At 42.9% G+C, this 20432-nt stretch overlaps 2 protein-coding genes across 7 annotated transcripts in view; one reads left to right on the top strand and one right to left on the bottom strand.

Annotated features, from left to right (window-relative positions):
- The window catches only part of LOC110490574 (epiphycan), a 24490-nt gene extending 9969 nt beyond the window's left edge, over nucleotides 1-14521 (top strand). For 2 of the 6 annotated variants that reach the window (XM_021564003.3, XM_036944943.2), the window contains exons 3-10: nucleotides 6586-6751; nucleotides 7190-7720; nucleotides 8182-8334; nucleotides 11375-11476; nucleotides 12219-12377; nucleotides 12490-12692; nucleotides 12888-12983; nucleotides 13514-14521. In XM_021564003.3, the coding sequence (XP_021419678.2) occupies nucleotides 6586-6751; nucleotides 7190-7720; nucleotides 8182-8334; nucleotides 11375-11476; nucleotides 12219-12377; nucleotides 12490-12692; nucleotides 12888-12983; nucleotides 13514-13684 (1581 nt within the window). In that variant the 3' untranslated portion in view covers nucleotides 13685-14521. The remainder of the gene's footprint in view (nucleotides 1-6585; nucleotides 6752-7189; nucleotides 7721-8181; nucleotides 8335-11374; nucleotides 11477-12218; nucleotides 12378-12489; nucleotides 12693-12887; nucleotides 12984-13513) is intronic. The other 4 variants (XM_090200881.1, XM_090200882.1, XM_090200879.1 and 1 more) reach the window with 3 other exon arrangements.
- Nucleotides 14014-20432, bottom strand: LOC110490575 (uncharacterized). Its single transcript, XM_021564005.3, has 4 exons — nucleotides 19812-20432; nucleotides 19461-19554; nucleotides 19236-19323; nucleotides 14014-15410 (listed from the first exon to the last, which is right to left on the bottom strand). The coding sequence occupies exons 1-4, from the start codon at nucleotides 20014-20016 to the stop codon at nucleotides 14796-14798; spliced, it is 1002 nt and encodes a 333-aa protein (XP_021419680.3). The 5' UTR covers nucleotides 20017-20432; the 3' UTR covers nucleotides 14014-14795.

The raw sequence follows: 20432 nt of genomic DNA, 5'->3' as shown, positions 1-20432 counted from the left end.
TATGTGTCTGTTGTGAATAGGTCACAGGTCACATTGCATCAGCAACATGCAAATAGAAGCTTGTAATGCTCTCTTTGGTCTATTTAAATGGTACCTCTAAGCAGCTTCAGAATAGCAGCTTTAGAGACAGTGCTAGGGGCCACTCGTGGAAAACAAGTGAAGTTATGTAATAAAAATGCGTAGCTTTATTCTGTTTATAACTGATTGTTATTAGCCTCTAGTGGTGTCCTTAAAGATGTTAATACCAGACCTGGGTCAAATACAGCCAGGTATGGAAAACACTTTCAAATACCTGAACTGCACTTCATTTAGTTTTCCCGTTACAATAGAACCAATAGAATAGTCCCAAAAGTTCACATTTCAAGTTAAATCAAGCTCATCTCAAATTTTACTTATAAATATTTTAGCGAATTCTGATCTATACTGCAATTTCACATAAGATCCACAAAAGTTTTTTTTTAAATACAATCATTGCATATGCATTTTATTTATTACATCATAATACATGACAACTTTGCCATTGTTTTGGCTATTTCTCAAATTAAAGTCTGTGGTGTTGCTTTGAAAACAAACAGACAGTGTACCTCTGATCACTTAGGTGACCTATGACCTTGTGTTTGGCAGTTGCTGCATGTGGACAGGGATTAGTGTTTTCATCAATTTATAGGTCACGCGTGCTGAACACGGGTCATCTGGGCACCACAAGTCCCTATTAGCCCACTTAGCTAAACCCTAAACGTGAGCCAAGTGTTTAAGTCCTCCGTCACGTGTAAGGTCACCAAACTTTATAGCAGAAAGCCTTTCAATGGACAACATATTGTAAACAAGCTCTCTGCAAAATGTTTTGATCTTACATAGATATTGTGTTTCTTACCATTAGAATGCATTAACTTGATGTCTTACCACCAAGGTAAATTATTTTAGTGCACTGGCAGGATTGAAACAAGTCTTGTATTTCCTGGGGAAGTCAAAAAAAAAAAAAAAGTAAATGCATTTTCTGGGTGAGTGAGAGAAACTCAAAACAAGTCATGTTTACTTCCTCAATACAACAGAACAAATCTAGGTAAAAAAAAAATCTAGGTAAGTCTAGGTTTTTGCGGTGTGGCTGCAATGTATCTTGTGTCATCATGAAGCCATCATTGAGCGAAGTTGGCCTTTGTAGAGAGCGGCAGTGGGCCCTGAGAAAGACACACAGAACATTACACAAAGGCAGATGGAACGTATGTATACAGATGTACATGTGTGTACAGTCCCATATGCCGGCCATTGAAACCACACAGTGCGTTCGGAAAGTAATCAGACCACTTGACTTTTTCCACATTTTGTTACAGCCTTATTCTAAAATGGATTAAATTGTTTTTTCCTCATGAATCTACACACAATACCCCATAATGACAAAGCAAAAACAGGTTTTTATATTTTTTTGCTGACTTATTAATAAAAAAAAATAAAAAAAAACATTGACATAAGTATTCAGACCCTTTACTCAATAGTTTGTTGAAGCACCTTTGTCAGCGATTACAGTCTCGAGTCTTGGGTATGATGCTACAAGCTTGGCACACCTGTATTTGGGGAGTTTCTCCCATTCTTCTCTGCAGATCCTCTCAAGCGCTGTAAGGTTGGATGGGGAGCGACTCTGCACAGCTATTGTCAGGTCTCTCCAGAGATGTTCGATCGGGTTCAAGTCCGGGCTTTGGCTGGGCCACTCAAGGACATTCAGAGACTTGTTCCGAAGCCACTCCTGCGTTGTCTTGGCTGTGTGCTTAGGGTTGTTGTTCTGTTGGAAGGTGAAACTTTGCGTCTGTCTGAGGTCCTGAGTGCTCTGGAGCAGGTTTTCATCAAGGATCTCTCTCTGTACTTTGCTCCATTCATCTTTCCCTCAATCCTGACTAGTCTCCCAGTCCCTGATGCTTAAAACACCCCCACAGCATGATGCTGCCACCACCATGTTTCAATGTAGGGATGGTGCCAGGTTTCCTCCAGAAATTATGCTTGGCATTCAGGCCAAAGAGTTCATTCTTGGTTTCATCAGACCAGATAATCTTGTTTCTCATGGTCTGAGAGTCTTTAGGTGCCTTTTGACAAACTCCAAGAGGGTGGTCATGTGCCTTTTACTGAGAAGTGGCTTCCGTCTGGCTACTCTACCATAAAGGCTTGATTGGTGGAATGCTACAGAGATGCTTGTTCTCCCATCGCCACAGAGGAACTCTGGAGTTCTGTCAGAGTGACCATCGGTTTCTTGGTCACCTCCCTGACCAAGGCCCTTCTGCTCAGTTTGGCCAGCTCTTGGAAGAGTCTTGGTGGTTCCAAACTTCTCCCATTTAAGAAGGATGAAGGCCACTGTGTTCTTGGGGACCTTCAATGCTGCAGACATTTTTTGGTACCCTTCCCCAGATCTGTGCCGTGACACAATCCTGTCTCGGAACTCTATGGACAATTCTTTCGACCTCATAGCTTGGTTTTTTCTATGACATGCATTGTCAACTGTGGGACCTTATATAGACAGGTATGTGCCTTTCCAAATCACGTCCAATCGATTGAATTTACCACAGGTGGACTCCAATCAAATTGTAGAAACATCTCAAAGGATTATCAATGGAAACAGGAGGCACCTGAGCTCAATTTCGAGTCTCATAGCAAAGGGTCTGAATACTTATGTAATAAGGTATTTTCTATTTTTTTTTTATTATACATCTGCTAAAAATTCCACACCAAAAAAAGCTTTTTCATTATGGGGTATTGTGTATAGATTGATGAGAAAAAAAATATTGAATGAATTTTAGAATAAGGCTGTAACGTAACAAAATGTGAAACAACGGAAGGGGTACAAATACTTCCCAAATGCACCGTATTTGTTTAAAATTCTTGTTTATTTGTAAAGAAGCACTTTCCAACATACCACTTCACCCCTATTAGCATGGAGTACCAATACACATATTCTAAAGTTATTAATTCCATTTGCCGGTTTTGGGTTCCATTGTATATCTTCTTGGACCTAAACAAGCCTGATATTGTCTGACAACTAGAAGACTCCTAGACAAACCCATTCAGCCTCTTCCTGCACATTGTTTTAACTTACTAGTTTTATCTGTGCAAATAAACTACATCCAAATGGGTGATCATATGTGGTATACACTCTGACAATGACCCAACATATAAACCATTCTGTGAGGCTAGGACTTTGTGGTAAATGGGACTCCTTGGTTGGTTTCGTGATATGTTTTAGGGTGTCACAGCTTGGTTTAGAAGAGTGGTGGTATTATGCATAGATCTCTCTAGAGTTGTGAAGTTTCTAAAGAGATGCATTGGCGAGACCAGAAAATAATGTTTGTGAGTGAGCAAGAGTGCAATGCTGCACAGAAAGATCTGTATGCTTCAAATCAGCTCCTCTATTTCACATTATGGAACTTCAAAACTTTCTCTCTGCACATTTTGTATTTCCACGTTGTTTCCCAGAGTTTTTTTTTTTTTTGAGTAGCCAAGCTTTCGCCTCTCGTTTCTCCCGAGTTTGTATGTTTGCTTTTTGGGGGGAGGAGGAGGAGGAGGGGCATCAGCAGCAAGCAAACTAACTCTGTGCAAGACTACTCAAAGGCCTACCTTGTTGTCTCCTAAACTCTGTCACTGCCAAACTCTCAAAAACGTGCATTTTCAATTTCATACCCGTTCTACGTGGCTACATTTACAAACGTCCCCATTTTACTGTACATGCCTTTCCATGCATCTAAATGTGTATCTGCTTTTAGGAACTTCATTATACAGCAACATACACTTTGTGGAGAGTTGCCTTTAGGTAAGTCTCAGGCTACCTCAGGTTAGGAATCTGTGGTGAGTTGCCTTTAGGTAAGTCTCAGGCTACCTCAGGTTAGGAATCTGCTTGACATGGAGTGAAAGTCAATGGACAGCTTCTCTCAACATTGGTTGAGATAAGTGGAGTGAAATATGCATTTTTTGCAGCTACCATGTGTCTCTTGGTTCCATAAGGACCATTCCCTCTTTTAGAAGATAGAATCAGGCCATGGGTGTAAGAGAGTCAGATATTACCTTTTTCACATTGTGGGGTTTCAGCGCCCCTGTGTGGTTAATAATAGAAATGCATGGCATTACTCTGGTGGTTTGCTGAATAGCAAGGACAATGAAGGCAGGTACCCCTTGAAGTGTCTATCACATTCTTAACATTAGTTGAGAGTAGATATTTATTTATTGTCTGATTTTCTGATATCTGCTTTACATGCAAGAAAATGCATTGTGGTCAGGTGGCATAGGCCAGACATAACATCAAACAAGCAAGAATGACAGTTCTTACCCCTCTCTTCCACATTACATAACATAGGAACATGTAGCTGTGTTGGAAGTTTTGCATTATGTTCATCTATTTAGGAGGTGAGATGTATGGCTTAAAGCACAGTAGAAAGATGCAGTTGATATCATAACTGGTATTAAAACAATGAGTGTGTCGTGCTTTGCTGTGAGGCACTATCAGAACGTACTATGGGAGCCCTCTTACAGCCAAAGACCGCTTCTGGAAAGTGTGCCGTTAGGATTTCAATATGACTTCTTGACATTGCATATTTCGGCCGTCTGTTTGGTACATTTGAGTGGAAATGCTTTGACCTTCTGACACACACACTCCTCATTGGGTTCTGAGGACTGTGAGAACATGGAGAGGTGGAAGGTCAACAGACTGAGTTTTAGAGATATTCTTTAGATGTAAGCCTACCATGTAGTGTGACTGTTTATTTGCTTTCTAAAACAAACCAAACACCTGCTGTGGTCATCATTCCACATGAAACCCACAAACTGCTCATAAATGGCAAAATACCTCTTTACATTTTGTCATAGACAATCTCAACTGGGTTAGGTTTGACATGTTTACAACATTTTCACACTGTAGCCATTCTAACTTTTCCATTTGCAATGGGTTCTTCCATTTTTCGGTTTGCATGTACTGTCTGACTGTGACCCCTATGAGTATATCCTGTCACTTGACCCAGGAAGTGATTGTCACAGAGCATCCTACCAAGGCACCACTGCCATAGGTAAGCCTACTGTGCAGGTTATGCAGTTCCCAAGTTAAAAACCCACAATAGTCAATTGTAGGGGAGATTCGGTATTTCACAAGTTGTCGAATGGTTCGTCACACTGAAAAGGTATTTTTAAAGAAAACAAATCATGGATTACGGTTTTTCCTAGTCCATAGACTACTTTCAGGGTGAGGAAGTTTCTTACATTAAATTGTAAAATACTGAACTTCCACTTTAATGAAAATGATGTTTAATTTTTAGAGGACGTTCCTATTGTTTAGTGACAAAAAGTGGGTTTGTGCCACACCTGTGATGTTTGAACTAATGCTCACTATCCTGTTAATTTTGACCAAACATTTTACAGTTATGTTTACAAACCAACAGACCGTGGAGAATGTGGTAACAGTGAGAAATCTGTAAAACAGGGTGAGAATAGTCTTGTTTCCTTGGTTGGAAGGTGGAGTTTCCCTACTAAAAACACTTTCTGTTGTGCCTTTACCCAGATTGCACTTGTATTCTTCTCTCATCTCAGTTTGTGGTCCAAAATTGTACCCAGACATTTGTATCCACATTTTCCAATTCCTGGCTGGGATTTTTTTTTGGGGGGGGGGCAACCCTTGAGGGTCTTCCTCAAATCAATATTCATGTCCTCAATTTTTTTTCAACATTCACCTGTAGATAGGAAGCAATATACCAAGTCTTCCACTACTTGGCCATTACCAGTGTCATGATCATTTAGGAGGTTTATTATGTCTGAGTCATCTGCATACACAATGATGTCTCTCCGTTCCTGGTTGCTTCTTCAGTCATCTGTATATAAATGGTAGAGGTGAAACAGCATAGCCCTGAGGTGCCCCTTTTATGCTACACCTGTGAATGACTGATACTATAACTGTCTTCTATTCTCTCTGAATGGTAGAAGTCAGGATGTCTAGAAGTCCTCATGTCCCTGATCCTTTTCCTGGGCACTCTTTAGCTACTCGTGTTGTATCCAAATATTTAATTATTGTTTGGTCGCTGTTAAGATGTATTGCCTATTGAGCATGGTCATACATAACGTTGTCCTGTGACATAAATTGGGTACTGATGAGATGATTACTGGTATTGAACTCAAAATCAGTGCTTCACACTCTGCACGTCTGGACCAAAAGACGTAGAGCTTCCGGTCTATAAGCGACAGTTGGCTTTTGAAGCCTCCGGTTACTCGGTAAGTGAGGCTACTGCTCTCTGGTGGTCTCTGGCGGTCTCTGGCGCTCTCTGGCGCTCTCTGGTAGTCTCTGGCACTTTCTGGTCATCTCTGGCACTCTCTGGTAATCTCTGGCACTCTCTGGTGGTCTCTGGCGCTCTATGGTGGTCTCTGGCGCTCTCTGGTGGTCTCTGGTGCTCTCTGGTGGTCTCTGGCGCTCTCTGGTGGTCTCTGGCGCTCTCTGGTGGTCTCTGGCGCTCTCTGGTGGTCTCTGGTGCTCTCTGGTGGTCTCTGGCGCTCTCTGGTGGTCTCTGGCGCTCTCTAGTGGCACAACTCCTGCATTAGCATTGACTTCCTCTGTTACTGTCTTTCCCACAGATAGAGATTGGCACACTGGCCCCACCAAATTATAACTACCCTGGTCCTGGGGGCCCTGCATCACTGGAGGAGGAAGAGGAGGAGGAGGAGTTGCCCCTAAGACCCCAGCTCATCCCCCAAGGCTCAGGGGGGTCTGGGGTACTCATGGGCCCAGACACACAGGGAGGTCTGTATACACACATACACACACCCACAGCACATACACCGTGTCACCTCACACTATGAGCCCATACACAGGGAGGTCTGTATACACACATCCACAGCACATCCACTCTGTCACCTCACACTATGAGTCCATACACACAGGGAGAGGAAGGTATGTGTCCAGTACTGACAGGGATACATAACACACAACCTTCCCTCTTAACGCCTACCCATGCAAATCGACCCCTTTTTACAATCATCCTTCGTCATTTCCAAATGCATGAGTTCCATTTAACTGTCTGACATTAGTTAAATGTGTGGTACTCAACCATAAATCTCATTAACTTGTTATAATGTCTCCTAATCATCATTGTAAACATGACTCACTAGCCCTAAACTGAATCATGGTCCACTCTGCTCTAACCTGTCTCTTCTAACACCTAATCTTGTCTCTAACAAGAGGAGGAGCTGCGCCTGAGTCCTATTGACATTCTTCATATCTCCGGGGACTTTGGGGGTTCCACGGGTTCTGGGGGTTCCGGTGGCTTTGGGGTTTCCGGAGGTTCTGGGGGTTCCGGAGACCTTTTGGCTTCCGGTTCTGGGGACCTTTTGGCTTCTGGAGGCTCAGGGGGTTCCATGGAAATTGGTTCAGCAGGTTCTGGGGATCTTGGTTCTGGGGGTTCCGGGTACCTTGGATCCGGAGGCTCTGTGGGTTCCGGGGACCTTGGATCCGGAGGCTCTGTGGGTTCCGGGGACCTTGGATCCGGAGACTCTGTGGGGTCCGGGGACCTTGGTTTTGGAGGCTCTGGGGGTTCTGGGGACCTTGGTTCTGGAGGCTCTGGGGGTTCCGGGGATCTTGGTTCCCTGGGCTCTGGAGGTTCCAGCACCCTCCTAGGCTCAGGGGGTTCCGGGGACGTATTGGTTTCCAGTACTGGGGGTTCCGGAGGTTCTGGAGGTTCCGGGGACTCAGGAATAATAATTATATCTGGAGGTCAGTACCTATACTTATACAGACTACACTGTAGAAGTATACAGATAGTTGGTTGGGCCTATAGTGGCCTTGTGAACCTAATACGGTTCCAAGCACTGATTGATAAGCTAAGACTATATGGGATTTCATTGCATTTATAAATTTGCCTTTTCATTTAACTGCTTTGTGCTGGTTAAATGTGGATTGATAATGCTTTCTTGTGTCGTCATTGTAAACCCTGTGTCATTGCTTTGTCACTTACAGTATCATTGTCATTGTAAACGTCAATCATTGTCCTACCAATTTCATTGCATTACTTACCATAAGTCCCTAATCATTGTCAACCTAACCCACTGTCAAACCATGTTTGAGAATGATTGATTGATTGTCTGATTGAATGGTTGTTGATTGACAGTCCATCCCATCCCATCCCATGAGAAGCACTAACCTGTCTCCTAAACCCTCCCCTTGGCTCTAACAAGAGGAGGAGCTGCCCCTCATTCCTGACACTACCCCCCAGGAGGCATCGGGTGTTTCTGGGGAGTCCGGGGCCTTTGGCACCTCAGGGGTCTCAGGGCCTGGGGGCTCCGACTCTGGTGGGTCAGAGGTCACATTAATCCCTGACCCTGAAGAAGGTCAGTACCACCAAACAAAGAAATAATAAGAAAACAGATCTCTATGGTATTAACCCATCATATCATATGTGTAAGGATAACAGGGGTAAAGGTCCCAAAAACTTTGGCAGAAAGCATGCTCTGCTGCCATGTCCATATTTGGACAGGAGAATGTGACCAAATAATCTGGTCAAGAGATGCTTTTCAAAGGATTTGTGGTTGACAAGTATGAATCTCCAATTCCAGCTAAGAACACTGTTCCAATGTACCTACAGTTGAAGTCGGAAGTTTACATACACCTTAGCCAAATACATTTAAACTCAGTTTTTCACAATTCCTGACATTTAATCCTAGTACAAATTCCCTGTTTTAGGTCAGTTAAGATCACCACTTTATTTTAAGAATGTGAAATGTCAGAATAATAGTAGAAATTGATTTATTTCAGCTTTTATTTATTTCATCACGTTCTCATTGGGTCAGAAGTTTACATACACTCAATTAGTATTTGGTAGCATTGCCTTTAAATTGTTTAACTTGGGTCAAACATTTTGGGTAGCCTTCCACAAGCTTTTGGCCCATTCCTCCTGACAGACCTGGTGTAACTGAGTCAGGTTTGTAGGCCTCCTTGCTCGCACATGCTTTTTCAGTTCAGCCCACACATTTTCTATAGGATTGAGGTCAGGGCTTTGTGATGGCCACTCCAATACCTTGACTTTTGTGATGGCCCGTCCTTGGACACTGTGCTATCTAACCTCCAAACGAGCTTCAATGCCATACAGCACTCCTTCCGTGGCCTCCAACTGCTCTTAAACGCTAGTAAAACCAAATGCATGCTTTTCAACCGTTCGCTGCCTGCACCCGCACGCCTGACCAGCATCACCACCCTGGATGGTTCTGACCTTGAATATGTGGACATCTATAAGTACCTAGGTGTCTGGCTAGACTCTAAACTCTCCTTCCAGACCCATATCAAACATCTCCAATCGAAAATCAAATCAAGAGTCGGCTTTCTATTCCGCAACAAAGCCTCCTTCACTCACGCCGCCAAACTTACCCTAGTAAAACTGACTATCCTACCGATCCTCGACTTCGGCGACGTCATCTACAAAATTGCTTCCAACACTCTACTCAGCAAACTGGATGCAGTTTATCACAGTGCCATCCGTTTTGTCACTAAAGCACCTTATACCACCCACCACTGCGACTTGTATGCTCTAGTCGGCTGGCCCTCGCTACATATTCGTCGCCAGACCCACTGGCTCCAGGTCATCTACAAGTCCATGCTAGGTAAAGCTCCGCCTTATCTCAGTTCACTGGTTACGATGGCAACACCCATCCGTAGCACGCGCTCCAGCAGGTGTATCTCACTGATCATCCCTAAAGCCAACACCTCATTTGGCCGCCTTTCGTTCCAGTTCTCTGCTGCCTGTGACTGGAACGAATTGCAAAAATCGCTGAAGTTGGAGACTTTTATCTCCCTCACCAACTTCAAACATCTGCTATCTGAGCAGCTAACCGATCGCTGCAGCTGTACATAGTCTATTGGTAAATAGCCCACCCATTTTCACCTACCTCATCCCCATACTGTTTTTATTTATTTATTTTTATTTTTCTGCTCTTTTGCACACCAATATCTCTACCTGTACATAACCATCTGATCATTTATCACTCCAGTGTTAATCTGCATAATTGTAATTATTTGCCTACCTTCTCATGCCTTTTGCACACAATGTATATATAGACTCCCCTTTTTTCTACTGTGTTATTGACTTGTTAATTGTTTACTCCATGTGTAACTCTGTGTTGTCTGTTCACACTGCTATGCCTTATCTTGGCCAGGTCGCAGTTGCAAATGAGAACTTGTTCTCAACTAGCCTACCTGGTTAAATAAAGGTGAAATAAAAAAAATTTAAAAAAACTTTGTTGTCCTTAAGCCATTTTGCCACAACTTTGAAAGTATGCTTAGGGTCATTGTCCATTTGGAAGACCCATTTGCGACCAAGCTTTAACTTCCTGACTGAAGTCTTGAGATGTTGCTTCAATATATCCACATAATTTTCCTACCTCCTTCAGCAAAACACCCCCACAACATGATGTTGCCACCCTTCGTGCTTCACTGTTGGGATGGTGTTATTCGGCTTGCAAGCCTCCTTCTTTTTCCTCCAAACATAACGATGGTCATTATGGCCAAACAGTTCTATTTTTGTTTCATCAGACCAGAGGACATTTCTCCAAAAAGTATGATCTTTGTCCCCATGTGCAGTTGCAAACTGTAGTCTGGCTTTTTTATGGCAGTTTTGGAGCAGTGGCTTCTTCCTTGTTGAGCTGCCTTTCAGGTTATGTCGATATAGGACTCATTTTACTGTGGATATAGATACTTTTGTACCTGTTTCCTCCAGCATCTTCACAAGGTCCTTTGGTGTTGTTCTGGGATTGATTTGCACTTTTCGCACCAAGGTACGTTCATCTCTAGGAGACAGAAAGCATCTCCTTCCTGAGCGGTATGACGGCTGCGTGGTCCCATGGTGTTTATACTTGCGTACTTTTGTTTGTAGAGATGAATGTGGTACCTTCAGGAGTTTGGAAATTGCTGTTTAAAGGCACAGTCAACTTAGTGTATGTAAACTTCTGACCCACTGGAATTGAGATACAGTGAAATAATCTGTCTGTAAACAATTGTTGGAAAAATGAATTGTGTCATGCACAAAGTAGATGTCCTAACCCACTTGCCAAAACTATAGTTTGTTAACAAGACATTTGTGGAGTGGTTGAAAAACAAGTTTTAATGACTCCAACCTAAGTGTATGTAAACTTCCGACTCCAACTGTATTTATATTAAACATATATCAACATAACATCATTTGATTAACTCTAAAAATCCATTCCCAAGATTCCATTTAACTATTACCTAATTGAATCAGTTAAATGTGTCATAAACAACGACAACAACACAACTCCCTTGCTATTTGTGACTTGTCACCGTGGCAAACAGCACTTGTTGTCGTGTCACTGTCCATGCTGTTTCCAACCTGTCTCCTACCTCATCTCTATCTCTAACAAGAGGAGGAAGTGCTCCTGACTACTCCGAAAACCCCTCAGGAGTCTGGAGGTACAGTAGGCTCAGGGGGCTCTGGGTTGCCAGAGGTTGACTTGGACATTAAAGGTCAGTATCCAGCACAAACACTAACTATTCAATCAAAACCTGTAACCAGGCTTCTGGGGTTATAGGGTCTATTCTACTTCACTATACAGTACATGGGGTCTATCACATTCCCATATTCAAACCTATTTTCTCATATCTTTATATGAGTTGTCTCTTCCATTTCACCCCAGAAACCCTGGTTTTGATTGAATAGGGTTATTGAATCTTATGTGCCTCCTGTTAAAACTGACCACAAACTGTGTTGAAGCCATATGTATCTGTAATGTCCGTTACACGATGTCTTGTCCTTACCTGTCACAAACACTGTCATGTGTCTGTCTGTATCATGTGTTTACTATCAAGTTGCTCTACGATATGAGTCTCTAACATCTGTTATCGTCATCTTCACCAAACGTCTGTGTTATAACCTGTCCCGAACACCATTAACACAATATGTCTAACATTGGGAATGCACTACACCTCAACCATAGCACCTCAGCAACAAACCTCATAATGTGCACATCTTGGTCACATCAAAAGCTGCGTCCAATCCAGACTTGACAACATTTCTTGATGCAAGAGGTAAAACAAACAAATCATATCAACACTGAGTGCACGTCTCCACCATTCTACAAACCCATTGTTACTGCATCGAAGGCTGGTGGCCTAAACTTCATCACACAACATTTCAGACCTAGCAACTGTTCTCTCAAGTGTATCGCCTACCTCCTTCTTACTTCCTTGTCCTGTCTGTCTGTCCCAGGTATGCCTACTTGCCTGCTGTGCACCTGTCTGGGTGGTTCTGTCTACTGTGATGATGTGAAGCTGACGAGCGTGCCGCCTCTCCCCAAAGAGACCACTCACTTCTACGCCCGCTACAACCGCATCACCAAGATCAACAAGGGCGACTTCGCTCAGATGAGTAGGTGTCACATGTTAAAGGCACAGCCTGTGAGATTTCCTGCTGTTCAATGGCTGTTTCAATTAATGAAACCACGTGGAAGTCAGAGTACTTTACCTTCTCTCTCTTGCAGACAAGCTGAAGAGGATCGACTTGACCGCCAACGAGATTGCATCCATCGCCGATGATGCGTTCTCCGGCCTGCCCGTGCTGGAGGAGCTGGTGCTCCGTGAGAACGGCGTGTCACAGCTTCCTGCCCTTCCGCCCGTGATGACCCTCATCGACGCCAGCCACAACAACATTGGCGCCACAGGCATCCACAAAGAGGCTTTCAAGGTATGTAGGTCTGACAAGGATTACAAACAATTGATTTTCTTTTTCCCAGCATTATCACATTTGATTCCCCTAATGGACTAATCACCAAGCCCTTGATGAGTTGAATCATGTGTGAGTGCTGGGAAACAAAAACAGGTAAGAGACTGTCTGGCATAAATGACTCCACTCTAAATGTAAACACTGTGTTTTGTTTAGGACATGACGGGTCTGCTGTACCTGTACCTAACAGACAACCACATCGACCACATCCCTGTGCCCCTACCGGACAGCCTGCGCTCTCTGCACCTACAGGTACTTGCACTCCTGCCTCATTACTGCCCTCTTGTGGGTGATGTGGGAACTATAGGGAACTATAGTGGGATGTGGGAACTATAGGATTACCCCATAGTGTACACTGGTGGTGACTAGAGGGATTTTTTCTCAACTGACCACCGTATCCCCTCTTTCTGCAAGCTGTTTCAAAACATTCTGGGCAATTCTCTGCCATTCAGTTATTAGGGCAAATGATTGTATATTTAAACTGTACTTTTCTCCACCACTCCAGCAGACCTGTGCAGAATCTCAAGGCCCATAGATACATTTTTATTTTACTAGGAAAGTCAGTTATGAACAAATTCTTATTTTCAATGACGGCCTAGGAACGGTGGGTTAACTGCTTTGTTCAGGGGCAGAACGACAGATTTGTACCTTGTCAGCTCAGGGATTCGATCTTGCAACCTTTTGGTTACAAGTCCAACACTAACCACTAGGTGGTGGTAAGAGCGCCATAATGAATGTGTTGTTTCAGTGTTTTCTTAGACTTCCAATGCCTTGTTTTCCAGCGCAACAACATTCAGATGATACACGAGGACACGTTCTGCAACCTGAAAGACTTCAACTACATCAGGAACGCACTGGAGGACATTCGCCTGGACGGCAACCCCATCAACCTCAGCAGGACCCCACAGGCCTATGTGTGTCTGCCCCGCGTCCCCATCGGAGCCCACATCTAACCACACACTGATCAATACTCGTGAATACACAAGCATCCTTACACAGCTCAACATCTACGAGACATATGTACATACCATACACTCACTTACCTACGGAGACATCCTAAAAGTTGTCCAGTCTCAGTTCAATTGCAATCTGCACATACAGTAAACACCGGAACACAGTGTCTACCTATCTGGCCTAATTTAAGTCTGATCAGCTGTTGATTGCATACATAACACAGTGAGAGAGATGGTGTGTATCTCTCATTCCTACACACACAAATACACACCAGATAACTTTGTCAAAAGCCAAACTGTTCAGCAACTTGAAGCAAACAAAAAGACAATGAAAATGTGACATTTTATTGATCCAACAATCAAACATTGTTTCATGTCTGTTCACAACTGGCCACGACAACCAGTAATATTGTTTAAATATGTTTTTGTAAAGGAGAAAAATTATATTACAGAAATCTAACACTATTTAAAAAATAAAAAAAAATGATACTAGCATAAACTAATTGAAGCTGAAGCATACTGGAACGCCAATTTGAATATCAATGCAATAAAAGAAGCAATTAAACAAGCATTTGTAAAGTCTGTACTGTAATATAAAAATATATTCTGAAGTCACTTTTTTTACATGAACTGCAATATTTGGCATATTACATTTCAAAGTTCTTGTTATGACCACAATAGTCTATATCAATAAAGATCAAGACTATTGTATGACTGGGGAGGGGGGGGGGGGGGGTTCTGTTGGGTGTGGATGGGGTTAACAAGAAGAAACAGCCTGCTATTGTGTGCTTTGTATGGAAATACCACAATTGAATAAAGTTGTTTTGATGACCTCAATGGCTTAACATTTTAATTGAGAATTGACCGGTAAGGTGTGTAGCTGCAAAGTGATTTTGAATGAACTGATTGAGTACAACTGTTTAGGCAGTTCCATGTTCAAATACTTCTAGCCCAGATAACAATAGGCATACAGGCATCTCTGAACAGCAATACAAAAAGGATTTGTCATTGAAAACTTTGTACATTCATAGAAAATAAAACCAATACAAATTATATCCAATTACTTTCCAATTGAATTCTCTATTCTAGTGTAAACAAACATAATTGTTCTTCACATACGTTCAACCAACTTTTCAAACATCTTGAGGAATCTCTCGGTTCTTTCCAACGACCCAACGACCCTCTGTCCTCCTGTTTTACAGCTTTGTCCTTCCGCACCGTTCTCCTCCGCTGCTCTACCCTCCGCCAGTAGAACTCTGTCTCTGTCCACAGCCAGCCGATCCCTGGCCACCTGCGCTTTCTCCTTCTCTATCAGCCCCCTCTCCCTCTCCACCGCTGCCTTCTCCCTCTCCAGTTGGGCACGCTCCCGGTCCAGGTTGGCCATCTCTCGTTCCAGCCCTGCTTGCTCTCTCTCCAGCGCCATCCGCTCTCTCCCCATCACCTCTCGCTCGCCCTCCAATGCCGCCCGTTCGGTCTCCAGCGTCGCCCTCTCGGTGTCCATCTCATCCAGGTCGCAGTGCATCCCCATCACCCCTATTCCGCCCATCATGGATCTCTTCCTGGGCCGGGCGTCAGGGAGAAAATCACTGTCGCTAGTGCCCGGGGGGAGTGGGCCAATGATGGGGGCTGAGCCTGCCAGACGCCCCTCCATTGCATCACTCATCAGATCGTACCAACGCCAACTGTGGGGGAACACCTGCACCCCTGGGGGAGGGTACTTCAGCTCCTGTCCCCAAAAGAAGGATAAACAGTATTAGTAGGTAGTCAGATAATGAAGGATTTGTCTCTAGGGCAGGGCTATTTAGAACTTTACAAGGATGCCAATTAGAGGTCGACCAATTAATCAGAATGGCCCATTAATTAGGGACGATTTCAAGTTCTCATAACAATTGGAAATCTGTATTTTTTTTACACCTTTATTTAACTAGGCAAGTGAGTTAAAAACACATTCTTATTTTCAATGAAGGCCTAGGAACGGTGGGTTAACTGCCTTGTTCAGGGGCAGGACGATTTTTTCAGCTCAGGGATTCAATCTTGCAACCTTGCGGTTAACTAGTCCAACGCTCTAACCACCTGCCTCACGAGGAGCCTGCCTGTTACGCGAAAGCAGTAAGAAACCAAGGTAAGTTGCTAGCTAGCATTAAACTTATCTTATAAAAAACAATCAATCAAAATCACTAGTTATAACTACACATGGTTGATGATATTACTAGTTTATCTAGCGTGTCCTGTGTTGCATATAATCAATGTGGTGCGCATTTGCGAAAAAGGACTGTCGTTGCTCCAACATGTACCTAACATAAACATGCCTTTCTTAAAATCAATACACAGAAGTATATTTCTAAACCTGCATATTTAGCTAAAAGAAATCCAGGTTAGTAGGCAATATTAACCAGGTGAAACTGTGTCACTTCTCTTGCGTTCATTGCACTCAGAGTCAGGGTATATGCAACAGTTTGGGCCGCCTGGCTCATTGCGAACTAATTTGCCAGAATTTTACGTAATTATGACATAATATTGAAGGTTGTGCAATGTAACAGGAATATTTAGACTTAGGGATGCCATCTGCTAGATAAAATACGGAATGGTTCCCCTTGCTCTGCATGGGTAACGCTGCTTCGAGGGTTGCTGTTGTTGATGTATTCCTGGTTCGAGTCCAGGTAGCAGCGAGGAGAGGGATGGAAGCTATACTGTTACACTGGCAATAATAAAGTGCCAATAAGAACATCCAATAGTCAAAAGGTATATGAAATACAAATGGTATAGAGAGAAATAGTCCTATAATAACTACAACCTAAAACTTCTTACCTGGGAATATTGAAGACTCATGTTAAAAGGAACCACCAGCTTTCATATGTTCTCATGTTCTGAGCAAGGAACTGAAACGTTAGCTTTCTTACATGGCACATATTGAACTTTTACTTTCTTCTCCAACACTTTGTTTTGCATTATTTAAACCAAATTGAACATGTTCCATTATTTATTTGAGGCTATGCCGATTAATACCGATAACGATTAAATCGGACGATTTTTATTTCTTTATTTGTAATGACAATTACAACAATACTGAATGAACACTTATTTTAATACATCAATAAAATCAATTTAGCCTCAAATAAATAATGAAACATGTTCAATTTGGTTTAAATAATGCAAAAACAAAGTGTTGGAGAAGAAAGTAAAAGTTCAATATGTGCCATGTAAAAAAGCTAATGTATAAAGTTCCTTGCTCAGAACATGAGAACATATGAAAGCTGGTGGTTCCTTTTAACATGAGTCTTCAATATTCCCAGGTAAGAAGTTTTAGGTTGTAGTTATTATAGGACAATTTCTCTCTATACAATTTGTATTTCATTAACCTTTGACTATTGGATGTTCTTATAGGCACTTTAGTATTGCCAGTGTAACAGTATAGCTTATGTCCCTCTCCTCGCTCCTACCTGGGCTCGAACCAGGAACACAACGACAACAGCCACCCTCTAAGCAGCGTTACCCATCGCTCCACAAAAGCCGCGGCCCTTGCAGGGCAAGGGGAACAACCACTCCAAGTCTCAGAGCGAGTGACGTTTGAAACGCTATTAGCGCGCACCCAGCTAACTAGCTAGCCATTTCACATTGGTTACACCAGCCTAATCTCGGGAGTTGATAGGCTTGAAGTCATAAACAGCTGCTGGCAAACGCACGAAAGTGCTGTTTGAATGAATGCTTACAAGCCTGCTGGTGCCTACCATCGCTCAGTCAGACTGCTCTATCAAATCATAGACTTAGTTATAACATGATAACACAGAAATACAAGCCTTAGGTCATTAATATGGTCGAATCCGGAAACTATCATCTCGAAAACAAGACGTTTATTCTTTCAGTGAAATACGGAACCGTTCCGTATTTTATCTAACGGGTGGCATCCATAAGTCTAAATATTGCTGTTACATTGCACAACCTTCAATGTTAGGTCATAATTACGTAAAATTCTGGCAATTTAGGCGGCCCAAACTGTTGCATATACACTGACTCTGCGCGCAATGAACGCAAGAGAAGTGACAATTTCACCTGGTTAATATTGCCTGCTAACCTGGATTTATTTTAGCTAAATATGCAGATTTAAAATGTATACTTCTGTGTATTGATTAAGACAGGCATTGATGTTTATGGTTAGGTACACATTGGAGCAACAGTACGCACTGCATCGATTATATGCAATGCAGGACACGGTAGATAAACTAGTAATATCATCAACCATGTGTGGTTATAACTAATGATTAATTGATTGTTTTTTATAAGATAAGTTTAATGCTAGCTAGCAACTTACCTTGGCTTCTTACTGCATTCGTGTAACAGGCAGTCTCCTCGTGGAGTGCAATGAGAGGCAGGTGGTTAGAGCGTTGGACTAGTTAACTGTAAGGTTGCAAGATTGAATCCCAGAGCCGACAAGGTAAAAATCTGTCGTTCTGCCCCTGAAAGAGGCAGTTAACCCACTGTTCCTAGGCCATCCTTGAAAATAAGAATGTGTTCTTAACTGACTTGCCTAGTTAAATAAAGATTAAATAAAGGTGTACAAAAAAAAATGTTTTAATTTTTTTTAAATGGCCCAAATCGGTGTCCAAAAATACCGATTTCCGATTGTTATGAAAACTTGAAATCGGCCCTAATTAATTGGCCATTTCGATTAATCAGTCGACCTCTAATCTTTTTTTTTTTGTGAATTTTTACCCCTTTTTCTCCCCAATTTCGTGGTATCCAATTGTTGTAGTAGCTACTATCTTGTCTCATCGCTACAACTCCCGTACGGGCTCGGGAGAGACGAAGGTTGAAAGTCATGCGTCCTCCGATACACAACCCAACCAAGCCGCACTGCTTCTTAACACAGTGCGCATCCAACCCGGAAGCCAGCCGCACCAATGCGCTGGAGGAAACACTGTGCACCTGGCCACCTTGGTTAGCGCACACTGCGCCCAGCCCGCCACAGGAGTTGCTGGACCGCGATGAGACAAGGACACCCCTACCGACCAAGCCCTCCCTAACCCGGGCGACGCTAGGTGCGTCGCCCCACGGACCTCCCGGTCGCGGCCTCTAATCTTAACACTACAGTATACAATGACATTCTTGACGATTCTGTGCTTCCAGGTTTGTGGCAACAGTTTAGGGAAGGCCCTTTCCTGTTTCAGCATGACAACACCCCCATGCACAAAGCAAGGTCCATTCAGAAATGTTTTGTTGAGATCAGTGTGGAAGAACTTGACTGGCCTGCACAGAGCCCTGACCTCAACCCCATCGAACACCTTTGGGATGAATTGGAATGCCGACTGCAAGCCAGGCCTAATCGGCCAACATCTGTGCCTGCCCTCACTAATGCTCGTGGCTGAATGGAAGCAAGTCCCCACAGCAATGTTCCAACATCTAGTGAAGAGCCTTCCCAGAAGAGTGAAGGCTGTTATAGCAGCAAAGGGGGGACCAACTCCATATTAATGCCCATGATTTTGGAATGAGATGTTTGACAAGCAGGTGTCCACATACTTTTGGATATGTAGTGTATGTAGCATGCAATTGCTACCTTGTATCTCTTCTTCAGATTTTCCCATTTTTTCATTGCCTGACTGGCCGTCATCTTCCCCTGCAAGCCCATGTGTTTGAGGATGGCCCTGCAACAAAAAGGTACACAATGATCATTTCGATTTAAAAACATAAAACATTGACTCGTCTCAATGACAGGTCAAATGAAAAAACGTATCTAACAAAAAGTGTACTGGGAGGATATCGGATAAGAATCTGAACTCACCTCCAGGCCAGTCGAGAGGCATTTCTCCTCCCCGTAAACATGTAGCGATTTGATACGCGCAATTTCACAAAGTCCATTGTTTCATATTCAGACACTGAAATAAATAAATATGTTTTAAATCACTACATATACAATGTAATTCAAATTAAATAACATTCACATTTTGACTAATAGGACAAATGTGGATCGCGCCGTCTGATGTCTACGCACGAATCTGCTCGAAAAAGTATTCGAGACAAGGCGCCATGATGTCCCCTTTGTAGGTAGCTAGCTTGCTTGCTAACTAGCTCGGAGTTCCTTACTTCATTTGCAGTCCGAAATAAACATATAAAGGATAAATTGACTACTTACATTTGTACGTGTATTCTGAATTCACTTTCTTTTTACTTTTCTTTTTTGCATTATTAGAGTATAGCGGTAGCGTGTGTTCGATGTTTTCCATTGTAGCATCCATGTTAGCTAGCACTGCGAAGGGACCACAACGGAGTGCACTTCGTCTCTTCCGCCCTTCGTCTCTTCTTCTTCGTGTTGGTTTCCGGCCGCAGACTAGTCGCATCTAGGCATATTGCTTCCACCCACAGTTTAGACTGTGCACACGTACCACATACTAACATTCCTCACCTCACATTCGCAAGTGCCACTGCCTACATCAGAACGTTTGCTTACTAAAGCTGTAAGATATGCAGCGGGTCACAGTCTAGCTAGCGGCTCAGGTACATATTCAGGACGAATTCTGTGTTCTGCACATATCAAATCAAACCTTATTTGTCACATGCTCCGAACACAACAAGTGTAAACCTTACCGTGAAATGCTTACTTACAAGCACTTAACCAACAGTGCAGTTCAAGAAGAGTTAAGAAAATATTTACCAAATAAACTAAAGTAAAAAATAATAAAAAGTAACACAATAAGGCTATATACAGGGGGTTCCGAGTCAGTGTGCAGGGGTACAGGTTTGAGGTAATTTGTAC

This window comes from Oncorhynchus mykiss, chromosome 15, assembly GCF_057628025.1.
Source record: "Oncorhynchus mykiss isolate SJ-2025 chromosome 15, ASM5762802v1, whole genome shotgun sequence".
Lineage (NCBI taxonomy): Eukaryota > Metazoa > Chordata > Actinopteri > Salmoniformes > Salmonidae > Oncorhynchus > Oncorhynchus mykiss.
This window is presented reverse-complemented; position numbering and strand designations above follow the sequence as displayed.